This window comes from Vicugna pacos, chromosome 18, assembly GCF_048564905.1.
Source record: "Vicugna pacos chromosome 18, VicPac4, whole genome shotgun sequence".
NCBI lineage: Eukaryota > Metazoa > Chordata > Mammalia > Artiodactyla > Camelidae > Vicugna > Vicugna pacos.
In genome coordinates this window covers 27,564,714-27,584,652 of record NC_133004.1, presented here as the reverse complement: position 1 = coordinate 27,584,652, position 19,939 = coordinate 27,564,714, and the positions used below count along the sequence as shown (strand labels likewise).

The 19,939-nt window shown below is 42.3% G+C and overlaps 1 protein-coding gene across 6 annotated transcripts in view; it reads left to right on the top strand.

Moving 5' to 3' along the window:
- The window catches only part of DNAH3 (dynein axonemal heavy chain 3), a 150,092-nt gene that overhangs the window by 40,927 nt on the left and 89,226 nt on the right, over positions 1 to 19,939 (top strand). For 5 of the 6 annotated variants that reach the window (XM_072942725.1, XM_072942724.1, XM_072942726.1 and 2 more), the window contains 8 exons: positions 1,161 to 1,372; positions 5,412 to 5,503; positions 9,242 to 9,356; positions 12,654 to 12,770; positions 13,580 to 13,759; positions 15,135 to 15,271; positions 18,239 to 18,440; positions 19,636 to 19,728. In XM_072942725.1, coding sequence (XP_072798826.1) covers positions 1,161 to 1,372; positions 5,412 to 5,503; positions 9,242 to 9,356; positions 12,654 to 12,770; positions 13,580 to 13,759; positions 15,135 to 15,271; positions 18,239 to 18,440; positions 19,636 to 19,728 — 1,148 coding nt within the window. Of the gene's footprint in view, positions 1 to 1,160; positions 2,707 to 5,411; positions 5,504 to 9,241; positions 9,357 to 12,653; positions 12,771 to 13,579; positions 13,760 to 15,134; positions 15,272 to 18,238; positions 18,441 to 19,635; positions 19,729 to 19,939 lie in introns of those variants that run through there. The other variant, XM_072942730.1, reaches the window with a different exon arrangement.

Below are 19,939 nucleotides of genomic sequence, written 5' to 3'. Positions count from 1 at the left end.
TCGTGTTTTCCACAGTGGTCATACCACTTTCCCATGTGCCAGCAGTTCCAGTTGTTCCACATCCTCATCAGCACTTGGTATTGTCAATGTTTTTTAGCCATTCTCTTAGACGATTGTTTTAATTTGCATTTTCCTGATGCCTAATGATGTTGAACATCTCTTTAAGCACTTCTTTGCCAGTTGTATATCCTTTTTAGTGAAATATTGGCTCAAGGTTTTTACCCATTTTATTTAATCAAGGTATTTGTTTTCTTACTATTGAGGTTTGAGAGGTCTTTATGTATTTTGGATGTAAATCCTTTGTCAGACGTTGGTTTGCAGATATTTTCTCCCAGTTTGTATCTTGTCTTTTTTTCTCTTAATGGTGTCTTTCACACAGAAAAAATTTTTAATTTTGATGAAGCCCAATTTATCAATTTTTCTTTTATGGGTTGTGCTTTTGGTGTCATGTCTAAGAATTCTTAGCCTAACCAGGGTCATGAAGATGTTGTTCTTTATTTTCTTCAGAAATTTTATACTTTTATGTTTTACATTAGATCTATGGTCCATTTTGAGTTAATTTTTATATAAGATATGCAGTGTAAGTTGAAGTTCATTCTTTTGCATACAGATATCCACATTTAATATATACAAAAATGTAATGCTAGTGTAGGTTTTTCTTAGGTGCCTTTTATCAGACTGAGGAATCTGTCTTCTATTTCTAGTTTAGAGATTTTTATCATGAATGGATATTGGATTTTGTCAAGTGCTTTTTCTGCATCAATTTATGTTATATGATTTTCCTTGCTTTGACCATTAACGTGGTATTTTACGTTGTTCTGTAATTGCATCTACAACTTATACTAACAGTTGATTCCGTAACTGCATTTGCATTATATGCCAGACATTATGACAGCCACTTTACTTATGTCACATAATTTTCACAGTCACCCCCTAAGGTATTCATTATTACCCCTGTATCACAGGCGAGACTGCTGAGACTTAGAAAAGTTCAGTAACTATGGCTAAGGCATCACTGTCTAAATAGACAACTCCAAAGCCTGCGCTTGTTCCAATATCCACACCATAGGTGCAGTTCTAGATTCGGGGAGTTAAAGGTACACATAACAAACACTGCTTAGTGCTCTGACCCTTCCCTCACCCCATCTTTTCTATTTCAGGACCCCTCTGTTTACTGAATGCCGAGGAGATCGCGGAGGAAATAGGGAATATGTGGAGGACCGTATATAAACTGACCAAGACCTTAACTGACATGCCTGCACCCAGGCGCTTAGCAGAGAATGTGAAAAGCAAGATTGATAAGTTCAAGCAACACATCCCTATCCTCAGCATTTCCTGCAACCCAGGAATGAAAGATCGTCACTGGCAGCAGGTCCCTGTCACTGCCCACCCCCCAACCAGCCCAGCCCAGCCCAGCCCAGCCCAGCCTTGGTCCTGGTAGTCCTTTGGAAGGCAGGAATCATTAATAGGCCAAGCTTCCTCTCTCTCAAGGGAGAATGTACTTGAGGCCAAGAGGGTAGAAAAGGGGGAAATATCCTTTTAAAGGAAGGGAAGAGTGACCTGCCTCTCCACATGAGCAGGTTGATCCTTTTGGAGGGGACCCCATTGCCAGTGGTTGAGTATTGTTCCAGCCAGGGGTCACAAAGTATCTCCTAAAAGGATTCTAAAAGCTGACAAGGGTGTTGAATTACAATGGGAGGGGCCTGGATTTGTTCTGACCTAGGCTATACAAAGGGGAAAGTCACACCTGTCCCTGGGGGGCTCCTAACAAAGCCAGATGTTTCCCGCTTGATTTGACGGTGGTGTCAGCTTCATCGTCCAACAAGCTATGATCAGAAATAATTTTATACTCTTCTTTCAGCCCTTTGAGTCCATAAATGAGAATAATAAATATTCTGCCTAAAAATGGTTGGGATTTTTATAAGCAACCAAGTGTGAGGGTGATAAATGTGGTGTGAATACTAAGCAGAAAAAAGAAAACTCACTGTGCTTCCAAAATAATCATCACATTCAAGGGCTAGCAATGGCCTTGAAACGTCCTCTGCCAAGTTGTTGCTCTGTGTGGAGGTGGAGAGGAGACTGGCTCTCCATAGGCAGATTCCTCTCTGACTGGCCCTGGAATTCCCTTTCTGGGAACCATGCACAAGACTGAAGACATTGTCTCTAGAAGGACTCAGTCTGAGACCACAACCATCATCTCCCAGAGAATGCCACCTGAGCCCAGTGACTAGGAGTATTTTGATCTCCCTAGGACAGCAGAGATCTTGATACATGAGAGAGTCAGGATCTTCCTGTAGAGAGCAGCTTCTTTGAATTTCTCAGAAAGACTTGAAACTCAAAACTTAAGCAAAAGGGTGTCAAAAAAGTGCAGAGGAGAGGTCATCTCATGGACTTCTGGTCTTGAGCTGCCCCAGCAGAGGGATCTGCACATGGGTAGCTTCCCTCACTTGGTATTCATACGGCGCCTCTCCCTGTGGACCTAGCCTGACTAGGGCTTTGACCCATTTAGAGGGTTAGGGAGGTTAGGTAGACAGGTGGCCTCCAGCAGTGCCATAAGATGGCATTATGGAAAGTACCGTCATCAATGGCATTTAAACGATGCTCCAGGGAACTTGGAAAGCCATCCCTTCTACCTGGTGCTTCCCCTAGGATAACACTGTTCTCACACATGGGCACTTTAAAAATCCCAACCATTCCTAGACATTAATAATTCTCATTTATAAGCCACTTAGATGGACAGACTGGGAAAAATATTCCTTGAAATTTAAAATAATAATAATAATAATAATAATAAATATAGCTAAAGTGTATTGAGTACCAACTATGTACTGGGTACTGTTACATACTTTATAGAGATTCTCTCATTTCATCCTCCCAACAACCCTTTGAACGAGGGGCAGTAGATTGTCACGTTGCTAGTGAGTAGTGGGGAAGGTAATTGGAATCTAGGTCTGTTTGATGCAGCCTTGATGGATGAAAAGGGGGCAAGAAATATCAGGTCAGAGGGAGGGAGTGGATGATAGTGGGCAGTGAGCTACAAGAGTGAATTGTCGCCCCAGGAAGGTGGCTCCTGAGTAAAGAGCACCGACAGTGGAATCCCAATGAGCCCAACGATTAAAGGCAGGCTCGGAAAGGGCAAAGGCCACCTGGTATGCTCTGAGCAGCCCCCTACCCAGAGCCCATTCCTGCCTGCTTTGTAGGTCACACCACAAGCCACCCCAGTGACAGCCCCAGGCCCGGGGAAGCCATTCTCAGTCCTAATGCCTAACTCAGGAGATCCACGTGCACAGATTTGGCTCTAGCCGGGGGCTCTGCAAGGCTAAACCTCCCGTAGCTCTCCAGTCTACAGAACAGGTCTTCTGGGGTCATGAGGTGGTTGTATTGAGATTTCTGACCATTTCCCAGAACTTAAGCAGGAAAGGCTAGTCTCTGTGTTTGAGACACAGACTTTATTGCCACTGTGGTGCAAAACAAGATGGAACAAGGTGACATGGCACTACCGTGTCCCCAAGCTGGCCCCCTTGGATGCTGCTGCCCAGTAGAAGTATGATATGAACATATGTGTAATTCCAAAGTTTCCAGTAGCCACATTTTAAAAAGTATAAACAGGTGAAATAAATTTTATGAATATATTTAACCAAACATATCTAAGACATCAGCTCAATAGGTAATCAATATAAAAATGTTAATGTGATCTATCATGTTGCAAGTTTCATACTAAATCTTAGAAATATGGTGTGCTTATACCTGTAGCACATCTCAGTATGGACTAGTCACATGTCAAGTTCTCAATAGCTACAAGAGGTTAGTGGCTGTGTATTGGACAGCATAACTCCAGGTTCTTAGAATTAGAAGAGTAGGTGCCTGTTTATCTCTGTAATTAACAATGGCAATTTGAAAAATAAAACTATGAATCTCAGTCCTTCCACAGGCTAAGTACTACGCCAAGTGCTCTAACAGTTATGTCATTTAATCCTAGAGATAGTCAGTGTGTTATTCTAAGCTATACTTTCAGGTATTAGAGAATAAGTGAGATCCCAGGGCCACCAGGTACAGTTGTGCAGATTATCCTTTGGGAATGCTGTTTTTGTGCACTATAGTGTGAATTGTACTTTCTAGAGTTATGCAGTATACAACCTGCACAACTGTACATAGAAGACCTGCGAGAAACACCGGCATATAATGGATGAGAGCTTTGGAGTCTGAACTGAATCCAAGTCCCAATTCTGCCATTTATTAGCTAGATGGTCTTAGACAAGATACTTAATTTCTTTTTCTCAGTTTTCTTATATGGAAAATGGGAATGATAATACATTAGTACCTTCTTCATTGTTTTGGGAGAATGAAATAAGTATGTAAAGCTCTTAAAACAATACCTACTACATAGTAAGCCCTCAAAAAATATTAATCCCTTTTATTATTTCTGTCTTAATGGTCTTCCAGGTGTCCTCAGAACTCAGATTGGAAGCCATTTGAATTAGCTGGTTCACTCATGCTTTCACTCCATTAGTACTTGTTGATGCCCACTAAATGCCCAGGCCCCAGGGACACAGGGCTAAATAAGACAGAACATAATGCAACTTTCATGTGCCTTCCTGCTTTGACATTCTTTAGTCCTAATGGGGCTGGACAGAGACAAAACTGGGCAGTAGGTGAGGTTTTTTCACAGAGCCTCATTCCCCTGAGCCCCCATTCTCTTCCTAAGCACACATAATCCTCATACTGTTCAGATCTCTCAGTCTCTATCAGAGAATTCATTAAAGACCTTTCTCAGGGATACTTTCAATTATGCAATAAGGTTGGGTGATATTTACACCAAAGGAATGGGCACAAGAAGGGCTAACATTTCCAGCAAGTTAGTACACCAGGTTGGAAAGGAAGATTTTGGTGGGGGAGCCCTTCCTCCTTCCCAGCATCCTCAGATCACAGAATTTGGGGATCTGCCTGTTGTCCCATGTACTAACAACTTCCTCTTTTTATTCAGCTTCTGTCATGGGCCAGGTTTTGCACTCAGCCCTGGGAGCACAGAAACAAACCAGACTTGGTTATGAGCCTGTAAGGTGCTCACGAGTTTGCACTATGCCAAGTTCCAGTGGGAGAATAACCCCTACCAGTAAACCAGGCATAATGCAGGTGTGGACCCCAGTCTGCCTCCCACATCCTTAGACCTGCACTGTCCAATTTGGTAGCCACTAGCTACATACAGCTATTTAAATATAAATTAAGTAAAATTAAATAAAATTTGAAAATCAGTTCGTCAGTCACACTAGCCACATTTCCAGGGCTTCACAACTGAATGTGACTGGTGGCTCCTACAGAAGAGAGTGCAAACACGGAACATTTTGATCACCACGAAAAGTCTACTGGGCAGTGCTACCTCGGACAATACATACTTGCTTTTCTCTTTGCAGATCAGTGAGATTGTTGGCTCTGAAATAAAGCCCACTGAAATGACCTGCCTCTCAAATATGCTGGAATTTGGATTTGGCAAATTCATTGAAAAGTAAGGTTTCTCCCTCCCTTCAGAAGGCTTTTTGTTCGAAATGCATGTAAATTCCCACAACAATATGACTGAATGGCCTCATCAAAGGCTATTTTTCTCACTCTGGTTTAGGGTAACCTTCACTTCAGCTGACTAGCTGCTGGTGAAGCTTTCATTTCCAGCTACAGAGTTGATGACAGATTGTGACTAGAAAATTAAGTCAGAGATTTTAATTTCAAAAGAAAAAAAAAGGACTTTGAACCTGAGCTCTAAGCCCAGCTTTCAGTGACTTTGGGCAAAACCTTTTAACCTTTATGGGCCTCAGTTTCCTCTTCTTTAAACAAACAACAGCCACCAACAGAGTGGCTCTCTGAGTTCTAAAATTCCATGAAATATGATCAAATGAAAGATCTCTTCACCTGCTTTCCTTCTTTCTCCAAATGCCTCTGGAGTTTGTGTGTGAGAATTTGTACTATTTTAACTGCTGTTTTCTGGATTGGAGATTCTCAGGACGCTGTTGGTTTTTCCACACTTCTTTCAGGGGAATGGATGGGGAGATGTGTTGCTAAGACTAGAAACCCTGTTAGGCAACTGGGTTTGGCTCTCACTCAACACAGCTGGTTCTCAGACTTGTGACCTCAGACCAGCTGCATCAGCATCACTTGGGAACTTGTTAGAAATGCACGCTCTCAGGCCCCACCCCATCTGCTGAATCAGAAGTTCTGGGGATGGACCCTGCAATCTGTGTTTTAACAAATCCTCCAGGTCAGCACTGTCCAGTGCAGAAGCCGCTACACCCATGTGGCTACTCAGCCCTTGAAATGTAGCTATTCTGGATTCGATGGGCTGGATGTGTAAAAATATAGGCTGGATTTCAAAGACTTATTAAGGAAATGAGAGCAAAATATCTAATTATCTTAAATGTTGACTACATGTTGAAATGATCATATTTTGGATTCATTGAGTTAAAGTAAATTATTAGAATTCATTTCACCTGCTTCTTTTTACGTTTGTTAAATGGGGCTGCCAGAGACTTTAAAGTGACATGCGGCTCATGTTATATTTCAGATGGTCAGTGCTGCCCTAGGCGATGATGGTGCTTGCTGGGCTTTGAAGGCCCTTCTTCATACTGTGGCAGAACAAGTGGTCCACTTGAATGCTCTGATGCCCACCAATGCCACTGTTACTATCCCTCTTTAAGAAGCAGGCCTAGAGACGTGCATTTTTACCAGGTTTATGTTCTTTTATTAAAGGGCCTCATTTTCCCCCAGGGCCTCATGCTTCCCAAAAAATACCAACTGTGGAACACTTACGCTGCACTGAGCATTTTTAGATATAAGCACCAACTTATCCATCACAAACACCTAATATTCTAGCTAATTTTATGGACATTTTACAGCTGAGTAAATCAGTTGATTTGAGAGATTAAGTAACTGTCCAGATAGTTGTAGTAAGAACTGATAGCAGTACTACGGCTATCAGTAAAAGAACCAGTACCTGAGCCCAGGCTACCTGACTTCAGAGCCTCAACCATTAATCACCCTTTACTGCGTAAAAAGATAAACCCACCTAAGGAGACAGAGACTGAGCAAACACACAGCGGCGCTGCCATACTTCATGCCAACGTGCTCAGCTGTGACAAATCCAGAAGTGGTGATGCCTTGGCCAAGTTGTTCACCTCTGTGTGCTTCAGTCTCCTTATCTGTAAAATGGGAATAATAATAGTAGCTAGGTGATTAGACTGACTGTGAGGATTGTGAAATAAGGCATGTAACCTGAACTGATTTAACGTCTAAGTTCTCAGCTACTACATATTAGTGAGGTGTGATGTTCCTTGCATCCCACCATCCCACAGTTTAGGCCGTTTTTATCACAGCCCAGTTAGTAAGCATCTTTAGCACATTTCGGTGAGGTCAACTCCTGATATATTTCGAGGACTTCCAACCTCATTAATTCCTTCCCTTGCAATTATTTGCATAATTATAAGTCATAAGGCATGCTACAGGCATTTTGTCTGATTTGATTGTACTAACAACCCCTGATAGGAGCAGATGAGGACCCAATGCCTGTCATGTGACTTGGTCATGGCCACACAGCCAGCCTGCTTGCCTCACACTCATCTGGATTGGCACCTGCCTTTATCATTCTCTCTATACGCACACTCATTTTGGTTGTCTCCCAAGAAGGCCACATACAGGATGATGACCGTGCTGCTGAGGTCCTGATTTTCAGCTCGGTTGAGTTGCCCTATTTGGCTGACCACGTGTGAGCAATTCTATTGCCCCCCACCCCCGACAAAGAGAGGGGAGAAGGCACGTGGTGGGGGAGGAAGAAACACCAGGCGAGGAGTCAGAGGAACTGGTATCTAGACCTGGTCCTGGCACTGCTCGGCTGCGCGTGTGACTTTGTACATGTCACTTGCTTCCTCTGGGCTTCAGTTTCCTGACCTGCAAGTCAAGACCAGATGATTGAGGATGCGATGGAAGACAGTGCTGGGGCAGAAAGAATAATCCCTCCTTTTCTCCCCAAGAACGTTGCTTCTCCATTCCTTGCCCACACCTGGGTTTGGGACCTAGCTCTCCTGTGGAAGCAAAAAGAAAGGGCTTTTTCTTCCCCTTCTCTCACTCCCTCCCCCTTTCCCCATGGACCCAGTGCATGGGGAAAATGGCAGGTGTTTTTTGAAAAGATAGGGACAAGGAGTGGAACAAAAACCATCATATAAATTAACAGAAGTTCTAAGATCTGAATAAGAAGTCAGAATAATAATTCTGAAATAAATAGGAGTAAAAAGGAGTACATGAAGTGGAAAAAGAAGGTCTTGTTTTAATGGCCTTAAAACAGTAGTTCTCAACTGGGGATGTCCACCCCCAGGGGACACTGGCAGCATCTGGAGACATTTTTGGTTGCCACAGCTGGCAAAGGGTGGTGTCAGCTACTGGCCAGGGGTGCTGCTAAACATCCCACAGTGCACAGGACAGCCCCCCACCCCACTACAACAAAGAGTTATCCACCCTCTGTTAGTTTTCTAGGGCTTCTATAACAAATACCATAGACTAGGTGGTTTAAACAACAGAAATTTACTTTCTCACAACTCTGAGGCTTGAAGTCCAAGATCAAAGTGTTGGCAAGACTGATTTTTTTCTCAGGCCTCTCTCCTTGGCTTGCAGATGGGCACCTTCTCCCTGTGTCCTCATGCAGTCTTCCCTCTGTGTGTGTCTGTGTCTTAATCTCCTCTTCTTATAAGGACACCGGTCATATTGGATTAGGACCTACCCTAATGCCCTCATTTTAACTTAACTACCTCTTTAAAGACCCTACTCCAAATAGCATACCTCACATTCTGAGGTAGTAAGGTTAGGATTTCAACACATGATTTGGGGGATTTGTTTTGTTTTGTTTTGGGGGAAGGTAATTAGGTTTGTTTGTTTTTAATGGAGGTACTGGGAATTGAACCCAGAACCACTTGCATGCTAAGCACGCACTCTACCACTGAGCTATATCCTCTCCTGCAACACATGATTTTTGGAAGGATACAATTCAGCCCATGAAACAGTCCAAAAAAGTCTCTAGTGCCAAGGGTAAAGAAATCCTGCAAAACACTGGAGATAACTGGCAAGTATTCGAGTAGGATGGTAAGCATTTTAGTAAAATTAAAGGCTTTTAAAATTTCAGATCTCATGGCTGAGCTGAAATTCTTCCTGTGATGTGTTTTCGCTGTGTCCTCCCATTGACGTTACTGTCTCTGTCTTCCCTCTTTAGACTGGAGCCCATTGGTGCAACTGCCAGTAAGGAATACTCTCTGGAGAAGAACTTGGAGAAAATGAAGTTAGACTGGATTAACATGACACTCAGCTTCGTGAAGTACAGGGACACTGTGAGTCTCAGTCCAACTGTCCAGCCCCCTGAGAGCAGCCTGTTTATTATGTAGTAAATTACAGAGGGGATTCATCCAGAACTGCAACAGAACCCAAGGAAGAAGGATCCCTAACGTCTTTTAAAAAATTTATATTGAGGTGTAATTGACATATAACATTGCATGAATTCAAGGTGTACAATGAGTTGCTTTAATACACTTACATATTGTAGTTATGATTGCCACCCTAGCTAACAATTTTATCACCTTACGTAATTATCCTTCCTTTTTTGTGGTGGGATAATTAAGGTCTAGTCTCTTAGCAACTTTGAAGTTTTTAACACAGTATTGTTGTCTATAATCACTATGCTGTTGCATTAGATTATTTCCTCCCATCTGCCTTCCTGTGCCAGTCAGCCGCCCTCCCAGGCACCATGAGGTGAGGTATTTTGAAATGAGAGAGGTCTTTTGATTCAGAACAACAAGCTTTCTCATTAAAAAGGAGCGGACAAGCCCCCTGAATTAGCATCCCCTCGGGAGGGCACCCCAGGCCCTTCAAAAGTACACCTGAGGTAGACAACGCTTATCACTTCTCAAGATGTTATATTAAGTGCAGGAATCACCTGAGGATCTTTCTGAAATGCAGGTTCTGATTCAGCAGGTCTGGGCTGGGGCCTGAGGTTCTGCAGTTCCAACAAGCTCCCAAGTAATGTTGAAGCTGTGATCTCTGGACCACATTTTGAATAGCAAGAGTATTGACTTCTGTCTTTTCACTGGCACTTGTAGAAAACATGTTAAGTTCGTAAAGTATGCATGGAGGTGCATAAACCTGAAGGGTCTGCTCACCATCTCCACGATCTGACTTTCTTTTGGGATGGGCCATTGGTAGGAGGGGTTACTGCTGGGGTGAGCCATAAATCATGGAGGCAGCAAGCTGAAACTTACATACCGCAGACCATCAGCTCTTTAGAGCAGTACTTCTCAGTCCTGGTATAGTCCTGGTCACTCAGTCCCAGTGCATGGGTGTTGAGGGTATCATCGAACTCAGGTTCAGCTGTTCACCTCTCAAAAGCCAGTACTCAAGAGATAAGTATTGGTTGTAAAGGAAAAGTTGCTTTATTCAGGAAGCCAGCAACCTGAGGAGAAGATGGACTTATGTCCAAAAGCCAACTCCCCTCACTGTTAACAGGGGGCAGGAGATTTTATAGGGAAGTTTCAGGGCTGTGAATGTGGAGGGAAAGGGCACAGTTATCTCCAACAATCATCCTGAAATTGTCATGTGGTGGTCTGATTAATGTCATCATGATTGTTTTAAGTGCAGTTAATTTTCAGTTCTGGGGTCGGTTTATTCCCATTTCCTTGAGCCAGTTCTTGGAATTGTGTAAGATGGAGCAGCGTATATTGTGGCCACAGTCTGGTCATCATGTAGTTAACTCCTTCCACCTGGTAGGGGTTTCCGTATCTGCAAAACAGCTCAAAGGAAATGGCTCAGAATATTATCTATAGCCCTTGAGGAGGAACTAAGTCTTTGACTTTGTTTTATGACTGAATTGTTTTTACTTTGTCCTGTTTGGCTGCTTTTCTTTGCTTCTGCATTTTTTCATTTCTCTAATGAAATATATGCTTTGGCTAAAGTTTTTCTACAGACAAAGGGCCGATGGAGGGCATGGGGTGGAGGGCGGTTTGTGGCTCTTTCCTGGGAAGGCCCCATAGGGTCTTGTTTGGTTATAGGAGTGGGTAGGTGTCTGGGTGGGGTTCCCATACCACCAAGCAAATCTCTGAAAAAAGCTGGGTGTCCTATAGTTGGACTCAATTCTGACACTGTCTACTAAAATTTCCAACCCTCTAATCGCAGAGTTGGCTCTCCTGGCCATGTGCCCCAAAACCTTAGGTTTGGTCCCAAAGCCACCTCATTAATAAAACAAAAGACGTCTTTACCACCCTCATCCCATAGGAAATTCCAAGGGTTTCAGAAACCGTGCCAGCAACAGGGACAAAGACCAAATACGTATTTCTTATTTTAAATCACAATGTCACTGCTGCGTAAGCATCAATATTTTTGAGGCATCCCTGGGTTTTCTAAAGTGCGGTGTGGATTGAGAACTAAAACCCTAAAGGCTCCCATACCTCCAGTCTCTCAGGCTGCATGTTATCCTTTTGTGACTTCTTTTCCCCTTTGTGTCATGCCTTGATTTCACTTGGCTAAGAACTGTAGATGAGCCAAGGGGAGGGAGGAGAACTGGGAACCTCTCCCAGCAAGACCAGCAACTTGGTGTTACATGTCCTGATTGGATTAGATACTGCCAGAGGCTGTTGGGCTGAGATGAGGAGTTAAATTGGGGGATCTGGTGACAGCTCAGTTACATCTGGCCAGTCTTCAGAGTTTTTGACTGAAGTAGCTATAGATAAGGATCAACAGCAAAATGGGAGTCAAGGTACCACTTTATTAATAGCTGGGTGTACCTCCCAGTGCAGAGCTGCTGGTAAAAGGATGAGAGAATATATCCTAGCCCTACATTAACCACCCAGATATAGGCTTGAGGAAGTGGGAAGAGTGAGAAAGACCAGACCTGCCACAGAGGGACAGACCCTTACCAGCTTGTTTGCCACATGGCCCAGGAAGAAAAGTCCATCTACAGGGGCTGACCTTTAAGGCACAGTAACCTTAACTACTAGTAGAATATGGCCCAATAATTGTGCAGTCAGAGGTTCCCAAACTCTCTTGGTTCATCGTGTGCTGTTGGTATCTGAGTACTTTTTTCATGCTTCCGTTCCCTAGTCCAAAAGAAATACTTAACAGCTTTGTTTATGAAGTAATTAGGTTCAAACAACTTAAGTATTTGTGTCCCATCAACTTAACAACTGTCAGGGGGGAAGAATGTCAATTGAAAGAACAACATTTGTATTTTGTTTTAAAACAATCACAATTATTTGCTGTGAGTTTGCTGCAGTGCCCTGTGGCTCACAGTTTGGGAACCAAAGGTCTAGCCCTAATCAGATTAGCAATTAATTCTACCTGAGAGAGAACCAGGAAAGCAAGTGAACAGAGAAACAACCCATAGGGAAAGGGACAGAACTCTTCCTACCCACGACAGTTCCAGGTCTAGGCTTGGATCATATTTGATTTCTGCAAAGGAGGTAGAAAAATCAGTGTCTTTCAGAATATTTTCAAGGAAGAAAATAGGAATTCCACCCCCGGCAAGACATAGACTCCTGTGCCACGAGGGTGGAGATCTTAATTGCGAAGCCTTTGGGGATCAGCATGAGAAGAAGAGAGGTCTTCCGACTTTGAACAGAGTGGGTCATTTTAATTTGCAGGATACAAGCATCTTGTGTGCAGTTGATGACATTCAATTGCTACTTGATGATCACGTGATAAAGACCCAGACCATGTGTGGCTCTCCATTCATCAAACCAATAGAAGCAGAATGCCGGGTAAGAGGCAATGAGGTTGAATGTTTTGTGATGTCCCATTAGCTCTGGGTTTCTTGGAGGAGGGAAAAAGGGTTTTAATTCAGTTAAGAAAGAAACCTACTTTCTCTTGATTAGGGAAAAAAACCCAACAACAAAAGACTGAAAGCAGTAACCATCCAAGTAAGCCTTTGTTACAGTCTACCAGACTGAGCCTTTGCCACAGTCTGCCTAAAGAGAAGATGAGATGATGTGAATGCACTAAACAGAAATACATTTAGGAAGTTTCGTATGGGCTATAGGAATCTAGAACGTGAACTGCATGAGGTTTGGCCTCCTTTGCTTGTCTGTAGAAGTTGGGAAGGCCGAGGGTACAGACTCGAGCCAGACTGCTTGGGTTCATATTCTGACTCCTGCCCCTTGTTGGCTGTGTAACCTTGAATGGTTGCGTATCAGTTTCTGCATCAGTAAAGTGATATTTGTAATAATATCTCCCTTATAAGTCTGTTGGGTTGAATGGGTTTCACATACATAAAGCAGTCAGACCATCACTTGTCACAGAGTAATCATTGTAACCATTATTGTTGTTGTGTTTTGATTATTATTCCACGAGGAAAAGAACTCCATGAGGTCAAGGACTGCTGTTTGGTTCTTTCATTGCTCTGTTTACGTTGCCTAGAGGAGTGACCAAGACATAGGGAGCACTCAATAACTATTTGTTGAACAAGTAAATACTGTGAATAAATTAAGGAATCCATCCATTTGTTTAGCCAGTGGGCCTGTAATGCAGAGTGGCCTGTTAATGATTCAGTTATGAACTGCTAAATTTACAGAAGTGGGAAGAAAAGCTAGTTCGTGTGCAGGAAATTTTGGATGCCTGGTTGAAATGCCAAGCCACCTGGCTGTACCTGGAACCCATCTTCAGTTCTGAGGACATCATAGCCCAGATGCCAGAAGAGGGCAGGAAATTTGCCATCGTTGACAGTTACTGGAAATCACTCATGTCCCAAGCTGTGAGTTTTTACTCCCTAGCACATCTCATCATCAGAAATGTGGGATGCCATATAGATGTTCCTCATTGTGCATTGTAGCCACGTCCCTTGAAACTTTTAAGTAAACTAGATTTTTGCAAATTTTGCAAATACCTTTATAATTTTTTTATAATTTCAAAAGTTATTGGTATTAAAAGTTTAAACATGGAAATATGGGATATAAAAAGTAGAGGCTTTTTGAAATCCCAACTCTGTAGAGATAACTATTAGCAGTTTGGATAATTTAGCTCTCATTCCTAATGTGGTAGAAGGCTTTATTACAAGATAATGCAATAAAGCATTTATAGATTGAGAATCATTTTAGAATTCAAATAATTCTCTATATTTAGTTACTTAGTTATAATAAACCAAATGTTTATTCAGTACCTAAGGTAACCCAGAAATTGTACTGGGAGTCAGAAAATACTTGAAAATGACCAGAATATAATTTCTGCCTTCACAGAATTCCCTGTCTTGTGAGGAAACAGGCTTAGATAAATGAGTCATAGTAGAATTATATGCAAACAGTTTTTAGACTGTAGAAGGGTGACTTAGTTTCATGGAGGTGTCAAGGAAGACATCCAAAGGAGGTGGCTGACTTTGGAAACAAGCTCTGAAGGATGAGTTCACTAGGTTTACAAGGCAACCAGGAGCATCCATTAAGAGATGGTATCTTTTTCCTTTCTGAAGTCAGGTATGCTCAAATTGGGGCTGCCGTAAAAAGAGTATGTCTTGAGGGAACTTACCTGCTCTGTGGGAATTTATATTGCCCAGTCAGTGGAACCAGTTTTCATGATATCTTACTTCCTCCAGCTCCAATTTGGTTAAGATACTTTGGTTGAAACTAGCAGAAACCCTGTTAAGGTAGCTCAAACAAAAAGATCACATGGGTGTCTCATGGAACCTGAGGGCAGAAAGCACAGCCAGGCCTCACAAAGGATGGACCTAGAATGCAGAAGTCTTTCAGGAATTCACATAGTGTTCTTTCCATGCCTGCTTCAAGCCCTCTCTTTAGACCAGCTTGCTCTGCCACTGGATCACATGATGGGACATGATCCTTACACAGCTCATGGGGCCAATTCAGACTAGTATAGAATGTTATGGTCTGAATTCCAAAATGTCAGAAGTTGAAATATAATTGGCTTGTTTGTTTTCAGGTGTCCAACCCCAACCAGTCAGCTATGGCCAGAGGAAGAGGGTCATGTTGTATGAGCAGTCACCGCTGTGAGATTAGGAGTGGGGTCCGGAGGCAATTAGCAGGGCAGGAGGGTCATTAATTGATGGGCTGGTCACATTCATTACAGTCTTAGAATTGAGAAACCCCATGTCGATTCTCACCTTTTCTAACGGAACCTAGGTGAAAGATACCAGGGTTCTGATGGCAGCAGACCAACCACGGATGGCTGAGAGGCTTCAAGAAGCCAACCTTCTGTTGGAGGACATCCAGAAGGGGCTGAATAATTACTTGGAGAAGAAGAGACTATTTTTCCCCAGGTATTCAGCATTGTTCTCTTATTTGAAGTTGCTCTCTTGACCCATATATAGGTAGACTTACATTTTTCATACTGAGGGTTGGCTTCTACCCATCTATTCTGTATTCTTTCTAGGTTTTCCATTCCCTAAGAGACAGCTCTCAGGGATAAGGCATGTCTTCATGGTCATTATTTAGAGTGAGGTTGAATGGACATCAGTGGAGCCAGCATGGTCAAATACCCAGTTAGAGGAGTATAGTAGCCATGGCCTGGACTTTGGAGTTAAACAGACCTCAGTTTGAGTCCTAGCTCTGCCACTTACTAATCCTGAGACTTCAGTAAATCTATCCAAGTCTCAGGTTCTCTCTCCACTGTAAAATAGAGGTGTAATTAGAGCCCCTACCTTGTATATTTGGTGTGCAGATGAAATGAGATTATGCATGTTAAGCATTTAGCATCTACACTATGTGTTTAAGAAATGTCAGCTAAATTTTTTGCCATCAAATTTTGTAGTTTCTGGTAGGTATGTTTATAAATATTTGACACTTTTTCCCACAAGAACCAATATTTTTCTATGTAAAAGTCAAATTAGTTTTGGAGGACTGGTTCCAGAAAGGAGGGTCTTCACTCCTGATAATCTGTCCATATCTGGTTGACCATGGATGGTCACTCAATGTCATTTAACTCTAATTAGGATGTAGTTTTGATCCCAATTTGCCTTTAAGAAAAATACGTTTAAGTATTCTCTTAAATGGAGACAAAGTCCCCTGCTCTCCACAAAAAGAAAAAAAAGAGAGAGAGAAGAGAAAAAGAGAGAAAGAAAAATGGGATTCAAGAGTATCCTTGGTATTTATTTAGTGCAGCATTGTCCAACAGAACTTTCTTCAGTGATAAGAATGTTCTGTATTTGTGCTGTCCAACCCAGTAGCCATTAGCCACATGTGGCTATCCAGCACTTGAAATGTGGCTAGTGTGACTTAGAAAGCAAAATTTTAATTTATTTAATATTAAATTTTTAACTATAAATCGCCATATTTGGCTAATGGCGTCAGTGTTGGACAACACAAATACAGCACAAATAGTGGAAGGAAACTCTATGTAGAAGCACAAAACTTGGGAAGAGGAAACCTCGGAGATTTGGGCTTCAAGTCCTATACCCACCACTGTTATTCCTAATAAAAATATGAATAATAGCCACCACTAATACAGCATTTACCACATGCCAGGACGTCACCATAAGTGCTTATATGGATTGTTTAACCCTTACAATAATCCTGTGAGGTTGCTAGCATTTTTATTCCCATTTTACAAATGAGGAAACAGTAACTTGCCAAAAAGCACAAGACTGGTAGATGGACAAACTAGAATTCAAATCCATGTAGTCTGGATAAGACACTCAATTATTTAACATCTCTGAGTCTCATTTTCTTCCTAAGTTAATTAAACACACACACACGCACAACATCTCACTATTTATGTGTTTTTATGGAATAAAATAAGGCACTCTCAGCAAACACTTTGAAAATGTTATTGATAGTCACATATTTTTAATTAATTTTATCTTGAAAATGCAGAGTGCTAAATAATGATTTTTAGTGTAATTATACGGTTTTATTAATTAGTACTCTTATTGCCATTGAGCCTTATTCATTATCATACATGATGAATCCATAGAGATCATCTGTTTGAATTTCACTTGGGAGTGGGAGAAATTGATGTCCTCATTGGATATTGGTCAGTCACCCAGCCAACAAATAACCTGAGCTCTTCCTACCCACTCAGCACTGTAGTTACAGCATGTTAATTTGCTTTGTTGTGTAGCAAACTACAGCAGAACTTAGAAGCTTAAAACAGCAACTATTTACTTAACTCACAATTCTGTGAGTTGGAAAATTGGGCTGAGCTCCACTGGATAGTTCTGGTCTCACCAAGGCTCACTTGTGTGACTACAGCCAGTTGGCAATCAGGGACCTCAGTCACCTACCTGGTGGTTAGCTTCCTGTAGGCCAGGGAAACCTGTGCCACATGTCTTTCATCCTCCAGGAGGCTACCCTGGGTTTACTCCCATGGTGTGGTTGCAGGGTTCCCAAGGGCAGCCAAGAGTGCAAGCATCGACGCTTCTTGATGTTAAGCCCAGATTCATTTGCCACAGTCTACTGGTCAAAGTAGGACAGAGAACCAAGCCAGGTTCAAGGGCTGTGAAAACAGACTCCACCTCTTGAAGAGAGACGCTGCTAATATTGTAGCCTTTTTATAATCTGCCGTAGACACTGAAAACCATCATCATATGATCCCTCCAACTTACAACCTAGTGGTTACAGTAGAGGGTTGCCCCTTGAATATTTTCTGAAGGTTTGTTGCTGTTGCCTTTAGGGCCTAAGCAAGGGAATGAAGCTGTCTTATTGTCTCTTATATACAATGTGAATAATGAGCGTGTAATTAGGCTCATTATTAAGGTGCATGTCTTACTACACACCTGTAACATTTTCTGTCATACTTGGAGATAAGGAAAGATGAAGTCGTCTTCTCCTATTCAGTGGTTCTCAACAATGACTGCATATTAGAATCACATAAAAATCACCTGGGATTTTTAAAGACCCAGTCCCAGAGCAGTTATATTAGAATCTCTGAGCAGTGGAACTTTGGCATTGGAATTTTGTAAATAAGTTCCATAGATGATACTGAAGTGCAGCCAAGGTTAAGAACCACTGCTCTATCCAGGTTTCTTTCAGCTGGTGGCAACCCCTCTCCCTCAACCGTATTAAACCCACATGTGCTTTCATCTTTTCTCTTGATCTCAGTGTCAAAACCATATTCACCCTCTATGCCCTAAATGAAAAATGGTGAGAGGGAGTGGGCCTTAGATAAGACTCTGGACCGTAGCTGGTGTTTACCAGAATGTCATCTGAATGTTGGGAAATATCACCTTGTTTGACAAGGAAGCTCTCGGAAGAGATTCCAGGAGCCATCTTCCTGTGCTTTGATACAGGTTCTTCTTCCTGTCAAATGACGAACTGCTGGAGATCTTGTCAGAGACAAAGGACCCCCTCCGAGTGCAGCCACACTTGAAGAAGTGCTTTGAAGGAATTGCCAAGCTGGAGTTTACAGACAGCCTGGAGATTGTGGGCATGATCAGCTCAGAAAAAGAAGTCGTTCCATTCAAACAGAAAATCTACCCAGCTCACGCCAAAGTAACTCCACTTACCCATTTTTTGGTTCTTTTCTTTGTAACAGAGCACAACAGAGAGGGACAGATAGCATGTTGGTTAAGCATTTGGACTCTGGTTCCAGACTGCCTGGGTGTGGAACACCTAGGTCCCACTACATGATGATGGGGTGACTTTGAGGAATTAATCTTTCCAGGTCTGTTTGCTTATCTCTAAGATGGAGGTTATACTGCAGATCCATGTGACACACTAAATCCGTGGAAGGATTTCAACCAAACTTCATGCGGAGGCAGTAGCAGGAATCAGATCCAAACAGCTAATTCTGTTCAGATGCCCAGAAGCAGAGCCCAATTTCAAGTGATCCGGTCAGATGGACACCTGATAAACTGCCCAGTAGGGGCAGGTGTTCTTAAAGGTCAATAATATATCATGGAATTAATGCCATTTAACTCAAATTTTTCATACATGTGCCCTCATAGAATGAGTAAAATGTGAATTACTTCTACTTCTGCTGAACATGATGGCACCCTACAGTAGAAATAGACAAGCACTCTTGGCCTTGCTTTGTTGGCCATTTTTGCCACTCGCACATTTGAGTTGCAACAACCAGGAATCACATCTTGAAGCTAGATACCAGCTAGCTCACAAGCACTGAAGTCAGCAGGTACAATTACCTGAAATTCTAACGCTGAATAATATGGTGCACGTTCAAATTACCTACAGAGTTTAAAAAAAAAAACACACACACACACACACACACACAACTGAAACTAAATGCCCTGGTTGCATCCCATACCAATTAAATTAGAATCTCTGGGAGTGGGAGTCAGACATCCATCATTTTTGAAGAGCTCCAGATGATTCCAATGCACAGCAAAGTCTGGGAACCAATGGAATAATGCAAGACTTAAAACTGTCCAATTAGAAACGAGCACTTCATTTTATGAACTGAAACATACATGTGTCATTTGTCTTCTGAGAAGCTGTCTTTCAGAAAATGATGTGAAAGAAATGAATGGTAAAATTCCCTATTGCCCCTTTTTTGAGACATACACTTCCTAGAATACAGTAAATAAGTGTAAAACAAATCAAGAATATTGGCTTGAAGGAGCACAAGCTTTGACCGCCTTCCAGCCCTGTCTAGAGAGAAGAGCTGGGTTCTGCCCATAACCCCTCCCTCCAGGCTTGGCGAACTGTTGCTGTCTGTTTCAACCCGCAGGGCATGGTGGAAAAGTGGCTCCAGCAGGTGGAAGAGATGATGCTTGCTAGTACGCGGGAAGTTATTAGACTTGGGATTGAAGCATACGTCCAGGTAAATGAAAGTTGGGGTCCACATGCCAGGGTGTTGCCACACCAAGAACTTTTGTGAGAAGGTTAAGTGATAGCTCCTTTGTCTTCTACTAAAAGCCCACCCCTCTCCTGCTGAGTAACACCTGACCCACTCTGTGCCTCTTCTTCCTTTCCCTACAAATCCTGAGGCAACGTATATATTTCTGAACGTGAAACGTTTGCAGTTAGAGGCA